The 23726-nt window shown below is 42.6% G+C and overlaps 1 protein-coding gene across 1 annotated transcript; it reads left to right on the top strand.

The window, feature by feature from the left end:
• Window positions 1-4702: 4702 nt before the first annotated feature.
• Window positions 4703-23417, top strand: DCT (dopachrome tautomerase). The gene is made up of 8 exons (XM_057373382.1): window positions 4703-5212; window positions 13696-13995; window positions 15392-15492; window positions 16560-16726; window positions 18361-18540; window positions 18645-18780; window positions 20228-20429; window positions 22284-23417. The coding sequence occupies exons 1-8, from the start codon at window positions 4912-4914 to the stop codon at window positions 22463-22465; spliced, it is 1569 nt and encodes a 522-aa protein (XP_057229365.1). The 5' UTR covers window positions 4703-4911; the 3' UTR covers window positions 22466-23417.
• Window positions 23418-23726: the final 309 nt, after the last annotated feature.

Below are 23726 nucleotides of genomic sequence, written 5' to 3'. Positions count from 1 at the left end.
AGGCTGTTTGCTGTCCTCATGTTAGGAAGGATGAACTGCACCACACAAGGCCTAACCTCAATTTATTTATTTCTTGTAAAGTGTGCCTTGGTTTCAGTGGTAGATATTTAATATGCATAAGAGGTCTACATTTAGACTGATGCATCCCTCCCGGATTCTTCACGGATTCCTCACTGGGCCTTGTGGTCTGGCTGAACTTGCCTCCCAGGAGTCTGGAGCTGACCGCAGCAGGAATTCCTCATTAGTTAAAGACACACATTTCCAAAGCTCCAAATTTGCTGGCACTTTGCTCCTCATGTACCCAAGGACATGTGTTAGCTGGAGCACATACCCTGCACAATCTGCAGAGGGTCCTACACTCATACACTGCTTTGGCACGGCACATGCCTGTGTCAGCTCTGATGGATCCTCCCACAGGCATAGAAACATTATTTGCAGACATTTTTACACTTTTAAGTCCAGTGTTCCCTGTGGTTTTACACATTTCTGTCAGTGTCATGACACAGAGATAAGGATTGAGCACTTCCATTTCTTTTGTAAGATCTTTCTTTTGTCCTACTCCCTTATTCAAGATGTCTGAGACACTTTTTCCGTGATCATGAGAGAGTATCATCAGCTGGTTTATGAGACTCAGTATTTTGTCACTTTCTAAGTCAACATTAAAATGATCTGAAAGACAGGACAAGCACAATGTTTTAAATGATATCAAAAATTACAAAGTCATAGCATAGTTTGTGTTGGAACATTACATTCAACTTTACAGAGCCTATTCCAGAAGACACTCTTCTCTCACACTTTTAGTCAAAATACTAATGCTACTGTTTATCCCAATAGAAAATATGAAATGGMACAAAATATGTTCATCCCTCATGTCATGTGGCCTAAATTCAAAGAACACTGKTGGACAAAGTAAAGAAAGTTCCCTCGCTTTAAGCAAGAGGATGTTCGTGCATTCAAACAAAAAATATGTTTCCCCTGAGGTTCACTGAGGAATAAAGATAGCATTGATGACCACAGCGGGACTGAAGGCTAAGGTTTCACTTAACTGCCCAAAATTTCTTACAAAATCAGAAATTTTCCAGTCAAGAGACAGAAACAAAAAAAATTCTATCAAAAAAACTACATAATTTTTAAGCCAAAGAGAAGGAAATTTTACTGCTGAGAGGTAGACAAGACAATAACAAATATCAAGTGCAGAAATTCTTTCAGGGACAGGGAGTAGAACTTTTTAAATCAGGTAGATGTGCAACTCAATAGACATAGAGGAAAAGGAGAAGAATCTCACATGAGAAACACCTGAACTTGAGCCTATGGAAAACACCAGGCACAGCAGCTTTGTCCCACTACTGTCAGAAATTCCAAATAGACATATCTCACAGTAAAGTTTTAAGCTTCTTCATTATTTGCCATGTTCTGTGACTGCAAGTCGTGGCAGCCTGCAGCAGAGCTAGGATGTGGGTGAATGGAATGAGAGGGAGGTGTCTTTACAAACAAACTATGGGGTCTGCTGGTAAATAAGGTCAGACAGGTGAAAGGAGCAATGGGAGGAACCACAAATTCCGTAGGAATTCCACCCATTGAGACTGTTACTCACCTAAGGCAGTGCTAAATCCCCGGATTTAGAGAAAAAGAACAGAGACACAAAGAATAAAAAGAGATGCAGAGGAGGATGCACATTAGAAGGGAATCTGTATTAGGCCATTTGGGAAGTCTTTATCTTTTAAGCACCTCAGCCAAGGGAGAAAGAGAGAGGGAAATGTGGCTGGGAAATWARRATAAAAGAGGCTGTATCTCTAGCAATTTGACAGAYCCCATGGAAATGTCCCATGGCCTCTCCCTTTATTTTAATAAAGTTACAGGACTCCTCTGTCTCYTTTTTGGACATAARTTTTGTACATAATTTCTTTYCCCCTTTTGAATCTGTTATCCCCAAAGTGCTATCACTGTCRCTGATGGGCTTGGTTTTGGCCAGTGGTGGGTCCATCTTGGAGCCAGCTGGCTTTGGCTCTCTTAGACATCGGGGAAGTTTCTAGAAGCTTCTCACAGAAACCACTCCKGTAGCTTCTTCTTTGCCATGCAAKYCCAGGGCATGTGGATAAGKCATTGCAGTCACAATTTGGATCATTGGCATGGTTCATATGCTCAGATTTGCTGCCTGAAAAATCCTTTGATAGTTCAAGGCAGTAGTACTAACACAAAGCGCTACTCATTCTTCAAGACATAGTAAAACTCTGTAGTAAACAGAAAGTCATTCAGGATGCTAATTTGTAAACTGGTATAGTGCTGATTCTGCGCAGGCCCAACAAGAGCTCCTTTATTTAAGTGTGATTGCATGAGAAAAATGGAGGAACTTCCCAAYAGTGATGCACTAAGGAACGGACAGTGCCTGCTGTTTTACCAATGACTAATTGAAAGACAACTCTCTTTTTGTAATTCTGTTCAGTGTATTCCTCACGGCGTGTCTTGTACAGCAAACAACCACCACTGCTGTCGGCACAGTGACGCCAGRATGTGGGATCTTTCCATTGGTCTGGGGTTTCCCCCCCCCCAGCCAGGGAAGGCACTCCTAAAATGCTGATGCATTACAGGGGACCAGAGAYTGGTGCTACATCTGTGCTCCCAGTTTTGTAAAATTTCAGAGCTGTGATGGAGGGAAATAATCAAAATAAAAGCTGCACATGTGCCACTCTTCTGCTCCCAGTTTTCTTTCCCCTGAASGCTAAGTAATTTCCATTTGATCCTCTAGATGCTCTTTTTCTCCACACTCCAGCTTCTTTGAAAACATCTCCTTCCTCATGTACTACATTACAAGCACATTTTCTTGCCTTACTGAATCTTGCCTGCTTCAGCACCTCTCCTTCCTAAGAGTGCTTACTCTTTCTGTCTCATACAGGGTCTCAAATAGCAGCAGGAACCTTCCTATTGGTGTCTGAATTGAGCCAGCTTTGATTATAATGGCTTCCTGGGCACATATTTTACGTATAGACCCATCAGTTCAGGAATTTGATTGGTGAGCTGAATCCTATCTGTATGTTTTGATTTAATTTCCATTATCTTGRTAAGTGAGTGTTTGCTTTAATTGCTTTCAGATAGTATGTGGGTAACTTTGGTATGAGACATTGTCTAACACAGATTCAAAAACACATCCTTCATGCACAGAGAGATGTATTTGGGTGCTGAGTAGGATGGGGAGAAGTGCTGTTCTGAGGGTTTTTGAGCTGGTGCTTCCATTTGTAAGTCCTGAACTTCCTCAGCATATGTTTTTTAGCAAATATTCACTTATTCTGTCTTCTTCACATGTTGTATCAAAAGCCGCTGATACATGTTGTATCAAAAGAAGCCAATCCCAGGTAAACTGAATTCAAAGTGAGGTGAGTTGAAATCCATTTCAGAATACATGGTMCTGCTAATTTGATTTGTGCCTCCGTAAATGAGGTAGAATCATATTTCAGTTTGTCTGTCAAACAATAAGTTTTTGATATAAAAATCTGAGAACCCAAAAGGGCTGATGACAGTGTCCACAGTGTGGATGAACTCTTTAGCAACACGAAGGAATAATTTGCTGCATAGGTCAAAAACTATTTTTTTTTGCCATTTTTGCCATTCTTTTTGTGGCAGAATGGTGAGGTTGAACATCCATGGCAATATTGAATAGCACAGACACAATCATGGCTTTATTCACTACACATACTCATAAAAATGGTTARACAACAGCGTTGGGGAAGATGGAGGGTGGAGTAGTGAAAGCTTCCAGTGAAGGAGGGGGTGTTGCCCTTTTTTATTTAGTGTGGTGGACCTGAACTAACAGCTATTGCTTCAGACTCACAGAATCACTTATCACTACCTTCTTTTTGTTTATTAATTTTATTGCTCTAGGACTTGCACTGAGGGCAAGAACTGCTGCATACTAGAAGGTTTTTAAAGATGTTTCTGTCAGTGTGCTSAACAGAGCCACTTACGTGTATGCCTGGTGTGTGTGTTGATCTCACAGACTGTCTCCTGCCAGGTGGGCAATAAATGCTCAGCTGTGACAGTTCTGAATGTCTCACAGACAAACCAGCTCCACAACAACCTCTGGTGTAATGATGGGGAAAGTATTAGAGGGCAAATAAGGAGCATTCACTCCTTAAAAACAATTAAATAATTTATTTTGCATGTAAAAAGGCTGTTTGGAAGGAAACCCTTCCCTGCTTGTCACTCAGTTGTTTTCATGCAAGCGCTGAAATTCGGCAGTTGGCAGGGGGAGTCTCTACCCCGAATTTATACTACCACATTTATAAATTTTTGTTAGTGATGCACCTCTATCCTCTGCACTTCCAGTTAGTTTTCCACTGCAAYTGCTTTAATGGAAAATATTATCTTGAAGTGAATGAATTAAAAGAGAAGTTTTGCCTTCTATTTATCATCTGTTTGCAGGGTTCTCATTAAAAGAATAAATGTGTGTCTCCAGCCACCTTAGCTAAAACAAGACCATCAATTTCTCAAAGCTCATAAAAGACTYGGAGAATAAATCTGAGGCATTCACTCTCCTGACAAGCGGCCAGAGCCTGCAGAAMTTGCTTTCACACTGGCATCTTTTCTGCCCTTGATGTCATGTGCAAAACACGAGGATTTGTGCCGTGCTAATCCCTCTAATGAGGGCTTCTCCCAACCTCTATATAAGCTCTGCTTAAAGCCGTGGCTGCTGGGCAGGCACCACAGAGTCAAAGCACCCGTCTTTTGAGCCGAATTCAAGGCAAYTAGAGGCTGGGATTAAACAAACACCCAACAGCAGCATCCTCAGCAGCGAGGGTTATTATCCCAGCTGGCTGGGGCATGGAGCTCTGCTGAGGCCAGGTTGTCCCACAGTAGAGATCTCCCTGCTCCTCTCACTCAGGTCCAGCAGGGAGGCAGAGCCTGCACCCAGCTGTAATGGGAGCCCTGAGSTGGCTCTTCTGGGCTGGGCTGGGCTACCTGAGCTGCTGCTGGCCCCCACAGGCGCAGGCACAGTTTCCCCGTGTCTGCATGACGGTGGAAGCCCTTCGTCTGAAACGCTGCTGCCCGCCCTTGGGGACAGATCCAGGCAATATCTGCGGGTCCCTGCAGGGCAGGGGACAGTGTGAGGGGGTGCAGGTGGACACTCAGCCCTGGAGTGGCCCCTACACTCTGCACAATGTGGATGACCGGGAAAGGTGGCCCCTCAAGTTCTTCAACAGCAGCTGTCGGTGCACAGGTGAGATGGGTGCTGCGGGGAGGGGATGGGGATGGRGRGGTCTGATRACCTTGCTCCAAAGGTCAGAGACATTCCTGGTGGTATAAAGCATCAAGAAGGCTTCAAATATTACCATTTTCCTAAAATTTCTTCCCTATTAATGATACTACTGATACTTTTTCAGGGTCAAAGGAATGTTTTTTCTCACATTGTGTTTTCCTCTTTGCCTGTGGAGTTATCCCTGTAGCCAGCGATCCCCTTTTTCCAGTGGGTTTGGGACCTTTCAGAGCTGCTTTCAAACCTCTATCACTGCTAATCATGGTGCAGTAAACCTGCATCAGTGTGTGTTGCTTGAAGATTTATTCCTCATGCACTGGTACTTTGCAGCATGACACAGCCCTGTGCACTGAAAGTCTCCGGATGTCAGGCCAGGGTGTTTCCCAGGTTTGTTAACCAAATCTACATCTTACACCAGTCTAAAATGTGTCAGCACAACCACCAAAGAGGCCATCCTATCCTTTTGCATCCTCATCTCCAGCCACTCCTTCTCACCGTGACTTTACATGGGCTCCTGCGTTTGCACGCTGGAGGTGAAATGGATGTGGGAGATGTTCTTGAAGGGTAACCTGGCCAAAGGGATGAGGCTCTGATGAGACCACCAATGCTGGCAGGAGGCAGGGAGCAGGAAGGTGAGCTCAGGGCAGGATAAGGTGACAGGTCCCTTCCTCAGCCCTGGCTGAAGGAGGGGTGAAATGAGCAGGAACTGCAGCCTCAGCCCAGACTGCTGTGCAGGGCTGGCAGGAGATGGCACCACTAGCCGAACAAAAGGCACGTCCCAGGTGCTGAATTCTCTCTCCAGGCACATTTCAAATGAAATTTGGGATTTCTTGTTGAAAACATCAAGATGTTTGAATTTTCTATTGTGGGAAGAATAAACTGCTTTCCTTCAGCCTGATTCTTAGAAGAAGCTGAACTGTTTTGTCTAAAAWATATCTTGACTCTCACTGCCAAAAAAGCCCAGATCAATCTGAGAAGGCAGCACTGCAGAGAATTACAGCCAAAGAGGTTAAATTTTCCAGTGCAATTATCAGCTGGAAGCAGACAAGTAGCAGCAGATGACTTAAATGGATACATGGTGTTACTGAAACTCAAAATAATAATAACAACAACAATAATAATAGGCTTTAGAGTATAAATCAATTTTTATCTCTTCCTTTGACTGGATGCTTATGTGAAAAGACTTTTCTGGACATTTTGCAAAAATAAAAATTGGATGCAGGTTTTTTCATCTTAAAGGTTCTTATATACCTCCAAAAYTTAAGCGAAGTGTCACATACGGACRCAGATCCTAGGTCAGAAGAACACSGAAGCACAWRGGCATACAATATATACACAGTTCAAGTAATTAAAGCATCAAAACCTGGGAGTAAATTGAAGAGCAGTGGASACAGACATGGTCTGCAAAGGCAGACATTAATTTGCTTGTCCTAGTAGAGATAAGCATGGGTATTTAATATTTGCAGGACTGCAKCCCAAGTTACGTGATCAGAATTTAGTGCCCTTTCATTCAGCCTTTCTTCTTCTGAGCTGGCTTCTCCCCTCATCTCTTTAAATCCCCTGGATTCCTCTTTCTTCTTGAGGTTTTTTAAAAATCTAAACATACCAGTAAAAAAACAGTAAGTGAAAGGCATCCTTAAGGACGATTTTCAGAAAGTTTTCCTCAGCTGTACTCTGCTTGATGCTGTATGCAAAACCATTTCTAGGAGAATGCTAAGAAGTTTACAGCTCCATGGGATTTGAATTAGATCTGATGCTTGTACAGTGCTGGTGATTGTGTCTCCGTGTCTATTAGGGGTTTTTGTATTTTTTTTTCCACTCAGTTTAATACACTGCTTGGYTGTCTGCACACCAGCTTTAAGTGGTATGAGGTGTGGAATTGGCACACAAAGCTATGCTACCTGAGTAACAGAATGGTAGGCAACATATGGTACTGATGTAACATAAATTAAATATGCTCATTCAAGGGACACGGAGCAGTGCACATCTCTGCTATTAAGGTGTCTTATTTTCCAAGTGAATGTTATGTGCAAACTGCCTGTTTGGAATGGTTCCTGGATTGTGCAAGCTCCAGCCCCACCAAGGCTCTTTGTAGCACTTTAGCAATATAAATTATCGTGCTCTGTCTTGGCACTGTTTAATTTATAGTTTGGAATTGGTGTGAATGATAAGCTATGGAAACTTCAACTCCACATAGCTGATTATTTGGTGAGACAGTGCCTTTTGAACGTGTCACATAGCTGATGGCTATTTGGTAGGAAACTGGAGGAGCTGTGAGGAACAGGCGACAACATTTTCCAAAGGTAGGATTCTGGAGTTTTCACAATAAATTTAGTTTTTTGCTAAAAACTTAGCATCGAAGGAGAAAAGAGACTATGAAAATGTGTCCATTTGTTGAAGCTGTTCACTGAGAAAAAATACCTCAAAATCATATCTGTCCAGGTCTGGGTTTTGAATATTTATGGAAAAAAAACCCAAAAAACCCCAAACAACCAAACAAACCAAAAAGAAAAAAGAAAATCCCAATGTTGTGGTTTGAACCCTGGCTAAATGCCAGGCACCCACAACATCTGCTCATCTGCTTTCCCCTACCACAGCTGGGCAGAGGAGAGGGAAAAAAAAAACCCTAATTAACACAAGGATTCATGAATTGAGATAAGGAAACTGGAAGAAAAAATGCTCCAAGGTCAAAACAGRCTTTAACTGAAGTTGCAGAGTGAATTTATTACTGACTCTAACAGGGTCAGAGGAGGATAATGAGGAGAAAAATGCACTTTTAAGACACCCTTCATGCAAGGGGGGCAGGGTGTGGGGTTTTTTGGTCAGTTCATCACCAAGGTGTTCCATTACTTAGGGAGAGGAGTTCTTCTCTTGCTCCGCCATGGGGTCTCTCCTACGAGCAGTTTTATCAAAACAGTCAATGGCGTGGGTCCCTCACCCACACATCCCTGAAAGCACAGGGGGCAGGCAGGGCTCAGCTGGACATGGTGAAGACTTCCAGAAACTTCTCACAGGACCCATTTTGTGGCACCCCACTACTAAAAAACTGGGCCAAGCRARACTACCACACTCAAATAYGGATGAATKGCTATTACSGGACCAGATTAWTTTTTTTCCATTTCTAGGCTTTGGCAGATAGTATGCACTAGTTTTTCTTTAACTGAGGATGAATAGAACAAGATTAGTACAAAAGGAAGATCCAGCTCTGCTTCCCACTTTTTGTGCCAAAGGCTATGGCCAATAAACAGCTGCAGGTCTGTTGTTGCAGCAAAAATACAATCTCTGTAAAAAATATGGGATTATGGCATGAACGTAGCTGAAAGGTAGCAAAGAGATTTTAGTTCCTGTCTGTTTTCACTTTTGAATCCACTGAATGTGTTCTGCAATTGGTTTGGGTGCACCCAATATTATTCAATTTATATAAATTCTTAAAATGACATGACCTGATGACAGATCCTGASAGTGTGCAGTGCTGTGTGAAGGGGAATGTGATAATTTGTTTTTCAATAAGGTGTACGTGTTGAATTAGACCAAGTGTTGGATACACGAGTCCAAACTTGAATATTGAGCCTTGCAGCTGTTTACACAAGTCAGTATTTCAGTGAGATAGTTAAATTTAGTTTAGAAGAAAACTTTTGAACTAAATGCTATTTTGAGTTCTAAATGACAATGTTGTACTGCTAGGATACAGATCTGCTATAGCATTTTAAAACTCAGTACAGAAGTCTATTGTGAAAAACTGCTGCAGACAGTCATGTGGTTGCTGGTACAGATTGTAACATTGATTAAACAATGATGTAGTTTGAGTTCACTGTGGAGTTAAACATAATTATCACTCCTTTTTTTCTTTTTCCATTTTATAAGGTTTACATATGGACATGTGCTAAATCTTGCTCTATTTTTTAATGGAAGCTTTTTGAGAGAAAAAACTTCCTGACTTCCTGTTSAATATATTCAAGCTGGGGACAGATGATTTAACATCTCTTCTTTGGAAGTTATCAAATTGTCAGTTAAGCCATGTGGCTGATATGATGGCTATCCTATGAGGTAAAATTGGGCTTTTGAAGTGGTTATAAAATACACTTAATTTACTTATTGTAGGATAATGTACCCATGGTATAATAAATTTTAGCCATACCTTGATGACCCTATTAAATCTGGTGGTATGTACAGATCTTTCACATCCTACAGCCTAAAAGCATGTCCAAATGAAGAGCTAGAAAAGAGAGAACAGCTAACCATTAGTCTCACACAGTAACAATCCTGATCCTACCTGTGAGAAATTGCAGTATGCAGGTGTTTCAAATCTAATGTAACTCCTGTTTTAATGCAATAGCTRAGGATGTCAGAAAATGAGCCCTTTCTCCCCATCCAATAAATGAGGGGCATTAAGCTGGTTTCCATAGAAGGAAGAAGCACGGCAGCTGTTTGGGTTTCATCTTGGTACACTARAACAAGGCAGCAGATGATGAGTGTTGGGTTCCTTTTTACTGAAGAAAAGACACTAAATTGCTAGAGTTATTCATTTGTGTTACATTTGGTAACTGAAGGCCAGCCACATGGTGTGACTGCTACGAGGCAGAAAAATCCAAGAGCTCAGGCAATCTTYGGGCTTGAGAAGCAGCTGCAGTGGTGTGTGGTGACTGGTGTTAGCATCACACACCAGAGATGTGTATGAGCACATACCAAGCCTCAGGGCATAAGAAGTGTGTTTTTTTCAATGCCATGCCCATGGACTGACCCACTGGGAGAGAGACGTAGCATGGCCACAGTGCCTACAGAAACAGCCAGATTCACCCAACTTGATGGAGAAAGAGCACCTTAAATGCTCCTGAGATTAGGAACAGAGGAAGACAGCTCCCAAGGCATGTGATCCCATCTCCAGATGAAAAGGTTAGTGGAGAAGACCCAGATGATTTTTTTGACTGGTGGCAGTACAATGGTCATTCCTGGAAACAAGCAGAACAACAGTGATATGATCTTCTTCCTGTGTACCAGAATGACCTCCCACACTATATTCTCTGCAAACCACAAGAGATAACAATCTCTGTTTTCCTGGGCATAGCCTCAGGAAGGCAGTACAGTGAGTTCCTATGTGTTAGTCACTGAAGGAAAAAAAAAATGCCAAGGCATGAATGCTTCAATGTTCCTATAGTTCTTGTGTGCAAAAGGATGTTGAAAGGGTCTAACTGCCTTATTGAAAATGTCTACTATGAGCTATATCCTGCTGTCATCAGATTATTTTTCCCGCTCTCCTAGAGCTGCACCATTGAAGTACACCTTCACCAGCATAGCAGACAGGGAAGTTAAGTTGTAAGAGAGCAGCATTTCACAGTGCTGTTATGTGGGAAGTGCACATGGCAGTAAATGAACTTCCTGGAAACAGTAATGTGTAATTTCCAGATCAGTACCTTGGTAGTGTGTTTCAGAAACAAATGCTGRAAGAGTAGTTTGGGTGGGCCATAAAAAAAGCTGAGTCTGATTACTGCWGTAATTTCTGTTTGCACTATGGATAATCCCACAGATCTCCATCAGCTTTTTGCCATTTCAGCTGCTGCATAAAGGCAGTCCTGTATTGCATGGAGTCTATTGAAAGAAAATAGCAAATAGCACATTTCGATATCACAAAGTGTTATGCGTGCTTGTGACAACAGAACAATGTCAAATAGACCTAAGGATGTGACAAAAATGTTCAACATGATCAGCAGAAATATTGCAGTGTGAAATACCACTTTGCCTGGAAATTGTCTCCTTCTGTTTGCAAGTCTCCACTGCAGTCCTCCTGCTCACTTAGTAAAAGCCCGTGCCCCATTGAAAAGTGACTGGGGAAAGAGATGGGAAGAATRGACCCCTTGGGTTCTTTCATTCATTGGGTGGTTAAGGGAGAAAATCCTGCAGAGCATCAATTGGACATAATTGTCACCTGCCCAGGGAAAGGTGACACCTGACTCCAGATACATACAGCGGGAGAAAAGTTTTCTTGCCATGAAGATAGCTCATCATTTCAGGCTTTTGCAAATTTCTTCTGAGTCTGAGAAGGTGCATAGAGTATACCTAAAATACAGATAGTGTCTGATAAAATTATTCCAGGCCTCAAGACCTGCATAGATTCAAAGGGCCCTTCTTGAGAGAGGAATGGACACCATCAGAGCCTCAACAAGTGACCAGGAGTGTCAGCAACCTGGATTTCTCCCTCATTGCTGGGGGAGACAGGGAACCAACCCGGACAGCACAAATTTGCTCCTGCACKGACTTTGGTTCTGTTGGTGCTGTATTTCAATGTGATGCTTATCCAGCACTGAGTAGAGGGGTTCTTTAAATGACTGGAASTATGACTGCCAATCTCAAAAGAGGTTGTTGACAGATTTTTCTTAGTTAATTCTGCTCTTTTTCGCTTTTTCTTAAGGATTGAATTGTACCTGAGTGTGAGGGGTCTACATAATGCTTTCCAGAAGTCTGTTGTCCATGAATGAAACTTGAGCAATATGCACAGCCTAATTAGGCAATGCTGCAAGATATTCCYGATGTTTGTCATCTGGTCAGTTCAGGCTGGGGTCTGTGATGGGCTGTAATAGCTAGGCTGAGTCATGAAGGGTGAACAAGACATCATGGGGTACACGGAACYGATAACAGTAACTGCTCTTCTGATGGGACCCTGAGGATATTGTGATCAAATCATGTTGCTTGCCCCCTCCATATCCATACAATCTGCTTTGTTTCRTTAAACTATAACCTGCTTGCTTTTTCTGGTGTATGTCTTCATCCCCTTTAGCCAGTGCAGACCCCTGGCTTTGGGTGCCTTCCCTGCTAGCTGGAACATGGCAGCTGAACCCAGCTGCTCCTGCTTGTTTTGTGACAAAATGTAAGCCATACATCTGGAAATTGTCCTCATGATATGCCATTGGGATGTGCATGYTCCAAATTGTCCTCATGGTATGCCATTGGGATGTGCATGTTCCAAAACCTTGCTGAATTCTTCACGCTTGTGGTCCCTAACCTTGGTGCTGATCCTAACCTTCATGATAAAATGTAAATTTAGAGATCTCAGGGCCTCTGAAGTAACCATAACCAACCTACTGCTGACCCAAACCTACAGTAARGGTCCTCATATCATCTTGGTAGGTCTCACAGGAGTCTGTCACAGCTGTTTACAGTTCAGCAGCCCTTACTGTAAGAGTGAGACAAACTTTAGAGCCTTGTTTGTAACAGCCCTTGTAATCTTGGGGGTCTTTGAATTTGGCAGTAAGTCCTGTAGCCCCCAAGGATCTGAAGTCATGTTTTAATGTTAATTGTTGTTCTGGTCATAGGCAGAAGCCTATAGCCTAGGGACATCTGCCCATCTGGGAACATTTCAAGACACTTCTTGGATCTAGCAGCACCAATATGTGTGATGAACAGTGGGATTTTGTGGCATTTTGGGAAACGGTCGGCATGGTTGTTGTGAAGTGAGTGTGTGGGGAGTTGGAGGGGAGGTGGGGTTAAGGAGTCAGTACAGATTTTTGAGAACTGCATGGAGGGTTGGAGGAACTSTGGCTGCCACTCTGCTCCCCCCTGCCCTGGCAGCATTGCCCATGTCCTACACCACTGCAGTGGGGCAGCAGGCAGGGGGCAGGTGTGTACTGCAGGAATGGCTGGCTGTTCCCTGTCTCCCTCAGAAATGGGGGAGCAAGCTGCAGAGGGCCTTTCTGCTGCTGCCAGCTGTCTGCCATGGTCTGCAAAAGGCCACACTTAGAGCAAGTTCTGCCTTCCTGGGCTCTTCCATCTCATTGGAGATTTTGAGCTAATAGCCTGGAGCAGACCTGATGACTTGCCTTAGGAATGATGCCAGCAGGGAACGACAGTACTGCAGTGTTTCTCAGGCTGTTATWGCAGCACTGTTTAATAATGCTTAAAGCGTGACCAGCAGCAACCCYGGTGCTTGTCCTGGTTTGTGTTGGGGCCCAGATATGCTGCTAAGAGGCACTAGTTTCTCCTAAGTTTTGTTCTTGAGAGCTGTTTTGTTTAGGGATTTTTCTCCTGTTCTTAAGAATCCACGTGAGCTGACCCTGTTTTGGGTTTGATCCTGGAAGTTGAGGAGCACTTGAGAGCCAGTCGAGCAAAGCACTTCATCACTGGCTTAACCTCAATTGCTCAGCTCTCTATTCAGTGAGAGTCCTCACATGCCTGAGGGTTTTGCAGAGCAGTGAGCACCTCAGGGCATCAGGCCCATTACCCAGCACTTTCCCAACTGGCTGAGTGTGATTCTTGGCCCTGCTGTGGCTCTGGGAATCGAGCCAGCCATCTTTCTGGTTAGTCAATTGGCAAAGCTGCCAGTCTGCTCAGCTGCTGTCCTTTCCAGGAACTGGCATCTCTGGGGAAGAAGAGCACTAGTTGTCAATTCTTCTGCATTCCACTGTTAGTTTTTCTTGATTCATTATGTCATGACTAATTGTTCCCTCTTGATCCAGGAAACTTTRGTGGCTACAACTGTGGTGAGTGCAAGTTTGGCTGGACCGGCCCCGACTGTAGCAGGAGGAAGCCAGCAGTTGTCAGGAAGGACCTCCACTCCCTGACAGCAGAAGAGAGACAGCAGTTCTTTGATGCTCTGGACCGTGCCAAGACAACCATTCACCCGGACTATGTCATTGCAACTCAGCACTGGAGAAGTCTGCTCGGTCCAAGCGGCCAGGAACCGCAGATTGCCAACTGCAGTATTTATAACTACTTTGTTTGGCTTCATTACTACTCAGTCAGAGACACGCTGTTGGGTTAGTGCTTTTCTTATCCAATGGGCTCTGCAGGTAAATAAAGGGTGAAAGTACTATGGCTGTGCTGCTTCATGGAGCAGTGAGTCCCAGCAGCAGGCACAGAGCTGTGGAGTGAAATGGTGGTGAGGTGCTGGTGGCCATCAGTATCAAGGGAGATRTCCTTCAGACCTGCTGTGGTCTGGTCCCCCACCCTGTAGCAGCTGGCACACACCAGTGACACTCATGGTGCACCCTCAGTCTGACAGGGAACTATGCACAAGCTTCATTGTTGAGAGAGCTGGAGTTTGGTCAGGCAGTGACTGGCTTCAAAAAGATGTTCCCAGTCCAGAGGACAAGGTGGATGCAGTGGCAGTGGGAAAGGGGCTCTGCAGTGGTGAAAGCACAGACCATGCAGAGATAGTTGGGACCAGAGTGTTGACACTTTCTGTGGCCTTCAACAAGTCACTAAGGATGGGATTTGCCTGACTTGCCACAGTTACTCACCTTGTAAACCAGTCTGGGTTAGAGGTTTGGGTATCTTACCCCATGCTTTCTCCCAAATCCATATTCCTAGTCTTCTTTGCTTTTCTTGACAGAAGTACCTACACCAGCCCCATTTCACAAAGCCTACTTCTTGCAGGAGGAGCACCAGCCAGTATGGCTTTTTTTCTAGCTTGCAGTCCCATGTGCATGCTGAACAGCCCGTATCTATCTCCTTGCTGAAGGGCATCTGCTGCTCTGCCRTGGGTTTCATTCAATTTGCCCCTCTGACATGGCTCCATTTTGCAGGGCTGATGGAAGCAGTCTGGCCTAGCAAGAGCAAAGGTCCTTCAGGGGACAGGACAGTCATGCAGAAAGGGAAAGGGGCATCTTCTAGTKCTGCTGCAATGGGGTGGGGTGAAACTTGGTGCAGCGATGAACAAATCCAGATGTGGTTTGAAGCCGCTCACCTCTCACCCAGCAAAAGAGCAATACAAGAAATAACAAGCACAATTTGAAGAAAGTTGGCAAAGGATGCTGGATTACTGCTGGCATGGAAAATGCTGAGGTTCTCTTGATAGATATGTGGTGTAAGTCTTGCAGCTGAGCAAGAGAATGAGATAATACACATATTAGCCAGGAGATAGGGTTTTAGAAAGTAAAACTGCTTCTTGAAATCAAAATCCATTAAAGTGAGAAGATCACAATGTCCACCTCTTTAGGGAATGTGAAGTTTTGAGTAGCACTGAAGCAAATATCCACAGAGCAGTTTGTTTCACGTGTCCCAAGTAAGTGATGTAGCTTCTGATGTGTGCACTCTTTCCAAAGATGCAGAGTTGAAGGTTCTTTTTTAACTCCACTCTGGGAAACACAAGGTGTTGTCTTTCTCTCCAGCCTTGTTTGATGCCTAAATGCTTATTTTACCTTCCTTTTGTAGGTCCTGGCCGCCCCTTCAAAGGCATTGATTTCTCCCACCAAGGACCTGCCTTCGTTACTTGGCATCGKCACCACTTGCTGTGGCTGGAGAGGGAACTGCAGGTTAGCTGAGCAGCCTTTCCTTTTMCTTGCACAGCTTCTCCCTTTTGCTGTGTCACCAAGGGCTGGCCATTTCCTAAGATAGTTTCTTACTCCAACTCACAGGAGTATTTTCTCACTGATCATTTTTTTTTTGTTGTTTAAAGTGGAATCAGTGCTTGCTGAGTGCTGAGGAGTAAATAGTTTCTCACTGTGAACAATGATACGAAGGCTGTCATGGAGATTTTACCCCATCATCTCCACAATAGAGGATAGAAGATGTGAAGTAATAGTATTTATTAATAAAATTGAAGCAACAGCTTCATGTAAAACTTGGTAGCAGATGTTGTTTGCTGATGTTGAAGACACCATTCCAATGGAACCAGCTCTTAATATTACCCTCTTTAAGTATGACATATAAGACATTAATACATACATATATTTAGTGATATGCTTTTAAAAGAAATATATGTTAACATGCCCCAGAGTCCGTTGCAAAAGCATAGACTCATTTCCATTTGCATGACTTCTGCACTGGCAATATTGCTGTATTTCAGCCTTACAGATCTCTAATGAAAATGGTTGCYTATCAACATAGCTGCAGGATCTTGCTTGTGTGAAATTATATCTGGCAAGCAAGCACAATCAAATGCACTGTACTCCCCTATTAACACAAGTTCTGATTCCTCCCCAGGGCCCCAGTTTTCTGGAACGAAAGCCAACCACATGCACAATTTTACCCATTACCCACTTACATCACTCAAAGCCTCTTACTTGCTTAAGGCTTAATTCATCTCTGCTCCCRCTCTCCTGCCTGGTCTCTGAGTTGGCAGAAAGCCTAACATGGCCAAAAGAAGTGCAGTCTCACAGTAGGGAAACTAGTGACAATGTCTTTGCCTGGACTGATTTAATGCCACAATCTTTTGGAAGGAGCTGGAGCAGCCCTGTGAAATRCATGTAGCTGAAATGCAGAATGAAAAGCAGAATATTCAGTGAAATAATCCAGTCAAACAGCTTGAAAACAAACAGCTCCATTTCTTTTTCTTTCCTTTGGAGGTGATTCCCAGCTAATGCCTTTCTGTCCATTGCAGCGTCTGACGGGCAACGAGTCCTTTGCGCTGCCATACTGGAACTTCGCCACGGGCAGGAACGAGTGTGACATCTGCACGGATCAGCTCTTCGGAGCATCGCGGCCGGATGACCCCGGCTTGATCAACCTGAGCTCCAGGTTCTCCCGGTGGCAAGTGGTTTGTAACAGGTATGAGAGTATCTAGGGAAACCTTGTGTGTGGATAAAACCTTGCTGTCATTCAGCTCTGACAGCGTGGGCTGCTCCTTCAGAGTGAGAGAGCAGCCAGAAAAGAGCCAAGACATCTTCCTGAAAACTGGAAATTGCCATCAGTTTATGTGTGGATGGTTCTGTGTAAACTCTCTCCCTCGTATTATGGAAATACTGTTTTTAAAGATGATTCCTCTAGCACAGGATTTTTGTTGATTTAGCCAATTGATGGCTGCCAAAAGTCAGAAGAGTTTCCATACTAGAAGGCATCTTTCTAAAAAGTAATGCCTGTGGRTCAGTTCTTTATAACAGACACCCAACTGATCTCAGCAGCAGAAAAAGAAAACTGTTTTGGCATACAGGAAACTAGAGACAGGCTGAAAGTCTGTTCGCTTGTTTTGGACCTTAACCCTGATATATTTAATGCAGTTTGGAGATTGACTTTGAAGTATCTGAGATTTCACATGAAAAACAGCAGAGCCAGCGAGGAGCTTGCTGGCAGCTCCCCTTGGGCATGTGCTGCCTCCTGTGAGAGCAGGGCTTTGACAGGGGATTCAGATGTAGGATTGGGGTGCTGAGACAKAAGATGCTGTTGGTTACAATACCCRTACATCATTCTTCTTTTGGCTCAGGGGCAGTGAGCAGTCAGTCAGACAGAGGTACYGAAAGCTCAGGGTTTTTCAAAAGAGTCTCTTTCTCCAGATACCTAAAGAGATATTTGAAATTCCAGCTTTAGGCACCTGCTGGCTTTAAGTCTTGCCCCTACTTTTTCTCAGAGATAAATAGGGCTTTGTATTTTTTCTTAAACACTGACGTGACTAAACTTTTGCCTTACCGAGGTTAAACTGAGAAGAGCTTTTGTTTACTTCAGAAGTTTCTGAAAATGCCATTTCATTTCACACTGAATAGCACAGATTTTTTTTTTTGTTTCACAAGTGTTAACACTGTTTTTCTCTTTCTCCTTCCCTCTTTCTCTCCCTGATAAAAAGGACTTGCTCCCCATTAGTTACAGGGTAACCCCTGCAACAGCAGGTTCTTCTCGAAGGTCCCGCAAAAAATGCATTGCTATTGCTTTTCTTCCACAGGGGATGAGGGATAGAAAGTGAAAACCATTTTTTTTGTCATGCATTTTCTCAGCTCAAACCACAGCTCACATTTCCTTTTTCTCTTTTCCCCTTTTTGTTAAGAGTTAAAAAATGTAGTCCTTACTCAGGAGGGAAAGTTTGTCAATTCAAAATTGAAAACTGTTTTACACATACTGACAAAAACTGTTTTTCCAAAGCCCTTGGGAGGGGAGAAGGCATGACAGGAGTTGTGCTTGCCTTTTCCAAAGCATCCTCTTTCTGTGGACAATGAACCTGGTAACCCTTGGTCTAAGTGATTGATTGTTCACAGAGGATGCAGAGGCACAGAAAGCCATGGCATGGTGACAGTCCTGCAATAAATTAATCTCCCAGTCCATGGGAGGTGAGCTGAGCTGCCGTGAGAGGTGTCCATCCCAAACCTCTGCTCTCTCACATGTATAGCTGAGGCCTCTTTGTACTGCACAAGAAAAAGCCGACACACAAGGCATCACCTCCWTCTGACTGGTGCCTGTCTCTGTTCCATGCTCAGCCTGGATGACTACAACCGCCTGGTGACACTGTGCAATGGCACTGACGAGGGGCCGCTGAGGAGGAGACCCTCCTGGGGCTCGAGCGAGCAGCTGCCCACTGTGGACGATGTCAGGAGGTGCCTTTCCCTGCARGAGTTCGACAGGCCCCCCTTTTTCCGCAATTCCAGTTTCAGCTTCAGGTTGGTCCTTCGGCTCCTCTGGAGCTGTCTGGGTCATGGTTTCCTTTATGAGCACGTTTATCAGCAAAATGTGGTTACTTAATGGTGCTTTTGCCCGTCCACAGGAATGCGCTGGAGGGCTTTGATAAACCAGATGGAGCCCTTGACTCGCCGATGCTGAGCCTGCATAACTTGGTTCACTCTTTCCTGAACGGGACCAGTGCTCTGCCTCACGCAGCTGCCAACGATCCCATCTTTGTGGTATGTCTTTTACCCAGTGTGACTGGCTCTCAGAGGCGCCTTTCTCACCACAGACTTGCAGAACACGTGAAATGAATTCCCTAAAAAACAGTCCTTTAAATAGAAAAGGAGGAATCATTTAGCTTTTCTTGAACATTGCCCCACCTCCATAAAGGTCGAATAAAAAGGAAAAAAAAATCTCAGGGTAATTAAATAAAATATAAAATAAGATAAATGTAAAATAGAAAATAATGTAAAATATAAAATAAGATTCTAGGGAGAAAAGCTGCTATTTCAAGTCATGCTGCCCTGAATCCTTTCATTAGGTKGTATCTAAATTTAATGGCTTATATCACACAATTTTCAACAACAAGGTAAAGTGGAAATGGGACTAGTCATTTTAAAACAGTAGACTGAATAGTTTGTTGTTCTGTTTCAAAATTCAAAGGCTAAAAGGAAGTCCACTTGTGCCATGGTCTCTTGGGAAATAGAATGTGATTTCACTGGTGCATCAGAGTAGCACTGCACTGCCATGAGCAGAGCAAACACCACCGTGCAAATAAAAAGCCAGTAGTTGACTCTGCTTATACATCTTTCTAATAAATTAATGCTAATTTATTTTCCTTTTTGTTAGATTAAACCACAGTGCTTACATACATAAATTCTTTATATATTATATCTATACTTGATGTAGATATATTTATTTCTTACATTTATTTTAAGTTTTCAATCTTTTGTTGGAGAAATTAGTCCAAATACTTACTTAGTGGCTCTCCAGATTGTTTCCTTAATAATTCTCTGATTCCTGCATTAGTTTCTTTCTTTCACTGTGAAATTCATTTCACTGTGCTGTGATTTTGTACACAAGATTATTTYCTCTAGGATATTTTCCAAGTTTTTTCCAGAATTGTAATTAAAAAAAACATGAGTACATTAGAAATTAGTTTCAGACATTTGTAATAAATAAATTTGACTTTCCTGTGTTAGTTAATTATAGATCTATACACTCACCTGATCAAATTCATGGGCACCTGGAGCTGTGGAGCTGGTGGCACATGCTCTAAAATGAGCATGATGGAGTCAAATTTCCTGCAACTTTCCATACTTGTTCAGAAATGAGAAAGATTAAAATAATTTTGAAAGGCACATTCACCTGGATGAGCTCAGTGGTTCCTCACCTGAGAAGGTTCACCTACCCATGTGATGTGAGCTGATGTCAAACTATCTGGAGAAAGATGTGAATAAGCAGAAACAAGGGTGCATAAAGCAAAATATCCCAAGTGGAAAATCAGTTTAGTCTACTCTTGAGCTTTYCTGCTTTCCCATTCTGTAAATCCCATCTAAATTAGTTTACCCTCTTCTATCTCTTTCAAAAACTGGACCCACCTTCTATGTTTGTTGAGTGTTTTAAAGCTGTTTGAGTTCTGAAAGAGCTTAATAAATGTGTGTGCCCATGCTGAATTTGCAGGTTCTTCACTCCTTTACTGATGCCATCTTTGATGAGTGGATGAGGCGTTTCAGGCCCCCTGGCAACGCTTGGCCTGAGGAGCTGGCCCCCATCGGCCACAACCGGCGCTATAACATGGTCCCGTTCTTCCCTCCGGTGACCAACGATGAGCTCTTCCAAACTGCGGAGCAGCTCGGCTACACCTATGCCATTGACCTGCCAGGTAYGTCTCAGGATCAGGCAGCTCACGTTTTCCATGACACAGGCATGTATGAAATAAGGAACCTTTCACAAAACCACAGGTCTATTCACCTGCTCACTACACAACATTAATATTTGGATACCTGGACAGATGTACCTGCGTGTTTTCTGCTGTAAGCCCCCATAGCTGGGATGTGCTTTAGGGTTTGTCTATTCATTTGAAATTACCTTTGACACAAATCGGACAAAGACAAAATAGCAAGAAAGCAAAGTATTTATGCACGAAATCYGAATTTGCRACAAGATATTAAAATATTTGTAAAWGRCAGGAGAGTAAGAACTGCATRAAAATCATGCTTCAGCTGCTTTYCCAAAGATTAAATCTGAGCAGTTTCTTTCTCCATTTCAGTATTACTTTGAGAGGCAGTAGGTCCTTATCTAACCTGTGGCGGCAGGATTTTTTTTCTAAATGCTTACCATATATCAGTGGTTTTAATCYGTGGAGACTGTTTAAAGGTTTATAGACTGGAAAAGATTGAAACCCTTGTCCTCAGGCTGCATTCATGCAGGGGAGCCCTGATTTGTGGGGGCATGCTAGCTGCTTCTCCAGTGCTTTTCTCAGGGGCATCCCCAGAATTTTCCCTGAAAATTTAAACTTCCCCTCTTGTGGAGTTTCAGCTTTCCTCCATTTGGACTACAGTTCCCTTCTCCTGCTTTGAAAATGTGGGTGCCCTTTTGGTATGAGGCACCCAGACAGGAACACAGGCAGCTTGTGACTCTTCTGCTTTCCAACTCACACCTAAATAAATTGTTAGCTCTCTGTGAAGGAGCGTATCCATCCTGGTCTGCGTGGCCTGTGTTCAAACAATAAAGCTTTTAYATCCAAACCCTTCTCTTTTATCTAAAAGACTAACTTGCTAATTGTACTTCAGGTAATCACATTAGAAATAAACATATATTAATACCTTGGTGGTTCTTACCTGAAAGGTGGAAAAGTGGTAAACAATTCATTTTGGGGCTTTGTTAATTTTTTKAATGATTGCCCTCAATTTTTTGAAGACTGCAGATTGGGGCACAAGACTTTTAGTTGCTTTTATAGCCAGTGTGACCTCTCCCTGAGCCATCTGTCTTCTCTAACCCATATGTCTAGATAACTTTTAAATATGTGCAGTCTTCTTGAGAGCTTTTTGGTGATTGTTTAGTCAAACGTGATTATTGCCATCTCAATACATATAGCATTCTTCACAAAAGGAGAGCAGGCAATTTTTGCTTCTGAAAGCATAAATGAAAACACAAAAATTCAGTCAAGTGGAGCTGTGTTACTATAGGGATAAGCAATATTATCTAAGAAGACAGTGGTTCCTCAGAAGTGGTTCAAAATCAGCAGATGCAATCTGKAGCTGGTCAGCAGAACCACAATAAGTAGTGTTTTCAGTTAGAAGTTTGACAATAGGYTGCTTTGTGGTCTTTATGAAAATATGAGGATTTTCTGTTGACCAAAATAGCTTGAAAGCAGCTGTCTTGAAATGTCACTATAGAAAGGATTACTTAAATCGTTCATAATTTTGGCCAAATTAGATGAAAGAATGATCTTTTTGTCTTATCAATGTTAATCTTTCTCCTTCCCAATTGTTGAATTGTTGAAGTTTAAAATAAAAAATAAAAGACTTCTCTGTCAGGAAGCATCTCCAGCTCTYACATGTGCCTCAGTTATGTGGTGTTTTATGAGCTTTGCCTGTGGCCAGTGGGCAACTAAGCTGCACAAGCATTCGTCATTATCAGCCTGTAGGAAATATTATTTATTCTGTGTGAAATATATTATTCTTACAACACTGAATTATGGGCTGTCCTCACTTCAGTCGTTTCATATTTCCAGGTTCCCTTGAAGATACCCAAGCATGGGCTGTCATGGTTGGATCCACAATTGGAGGAGCACTTCTAGCTCTGGCCGTGCTTGTTCTGCTGCTTGTACTTTTCCAGCACCGAAGGCACAGAAGAGGTTTTGAACCACTGATGAATGTGAGCTTCAGCCCCAAAAAGTACATGGGAGAGGCTTAGTGTCCTCGCTCTCTTTCTTTGCTTGTGCTTGTAGGAAGTGACTTTGATTGCCTTAYGGAGATTTTAGCTGAGACTTTATCACACACTCCTTTGGCAGCTGACTAATTGTTCTCATTCAGGTTTTTCCCATTATCTTGTGAATTTTAAGATGTTGAGTCTTTGGGTACGTATGAGCAAGGCCCAGGTTAGCTAGAATTTTCTCATTGCTAAATGTTATCTGGAGTGTGTGACACTTGTCAATCATCCTCTGTAGATTTAGATCRAGACAGCTAAGAATCCAAATAGGAGAAGACCAACTTGAATAACCAAGATAATTTTTTACCTCAATGTGTTATTGATTTCACTTAGGAGCATTAAGATGAGCTAAAAGTTATTAATTCTASATGTATATTTGAATAACATTTTACAGTTATCAACAAATATTCTGAATAACACAGTCTTGTTTGAAGGCTCAAAATGTTTCATGCTGTTTGATAAAACACTATAGGAACCTTCTGGTTACAGTTTATTTCAGAAACATGATCAATTCTATATTTTATTTCCAATAAAGTTGATGATAGCAACAATTAAACTCCAAAACTCCAGTTCTCCTGAAGTTTAAGAGCAGGAGTTCCCTGACACCTAGATATACACTTGTGTTTTACGTCTGTGTTAGGGACCTTGGCTGAAGGTGGGAATTAACTTTTTTTGCCTCCGATGCACTGTTCTGTGAATCTGGACTGAAACTTCCAAATTTCCAAAGTCTAGGATGCAGGACTCAAGGCAACAAGACTAAGACAGCTTGAATTATTCAGATGTGCAGGTGTGGAATCAGGTTTGGATGTGGCAGTTGCTAGACTTTATACATTCCCTATATATTCCTTTATACATTGCCTATATAGTTCTTTATTTAGACATAGATTTGAAGCCCATTTGTATGGCTCTCCTGTGTTATCTTGAAAAGGTTTTCTTTTTTTTTACATACCAAATGATATCTTGAAAAGATCCTATCAGCTTTGGTGCTTGACATACTACATTAATGGAGTGTTCAGACTTTGTATGTTGTRGGGCCCTGAGTCTTGTGAAACTTTTGCTTTTGTAGCCTTGAATAAAAAAAATTTGGTTAGTAACAGTTTCTGCTATTTTTTTAGGCTTGCTTGATAGTGCCTATGAGGACTAGAAATAAGATATCAGTAGGTTTTCATATACACTTAGCTTTGAATATGTGTAACACACAAAACTTACCCCTGAAATACGTACTTTTTGGGGCAAACAAAATTGT

This window comes from Malurus melanocephalus, unplaced genomic scaffold, assembly GCF_030028575.1.
Source record: "Malurus melanocephalus ecotype Western Australia unplaced genomic scaffold, MMel_1.1 scaffold_195, whole genome shotgun sequence".
Lineage (NCBI taxonomy): Eukaryota > Metazoa > Chordata > Aves > Passeriformes > Maluridae > Malurus > Malurus melanocephalus.
This window is presented reverse-complemented; position numbering and strand designations above follow the sequence as displayed.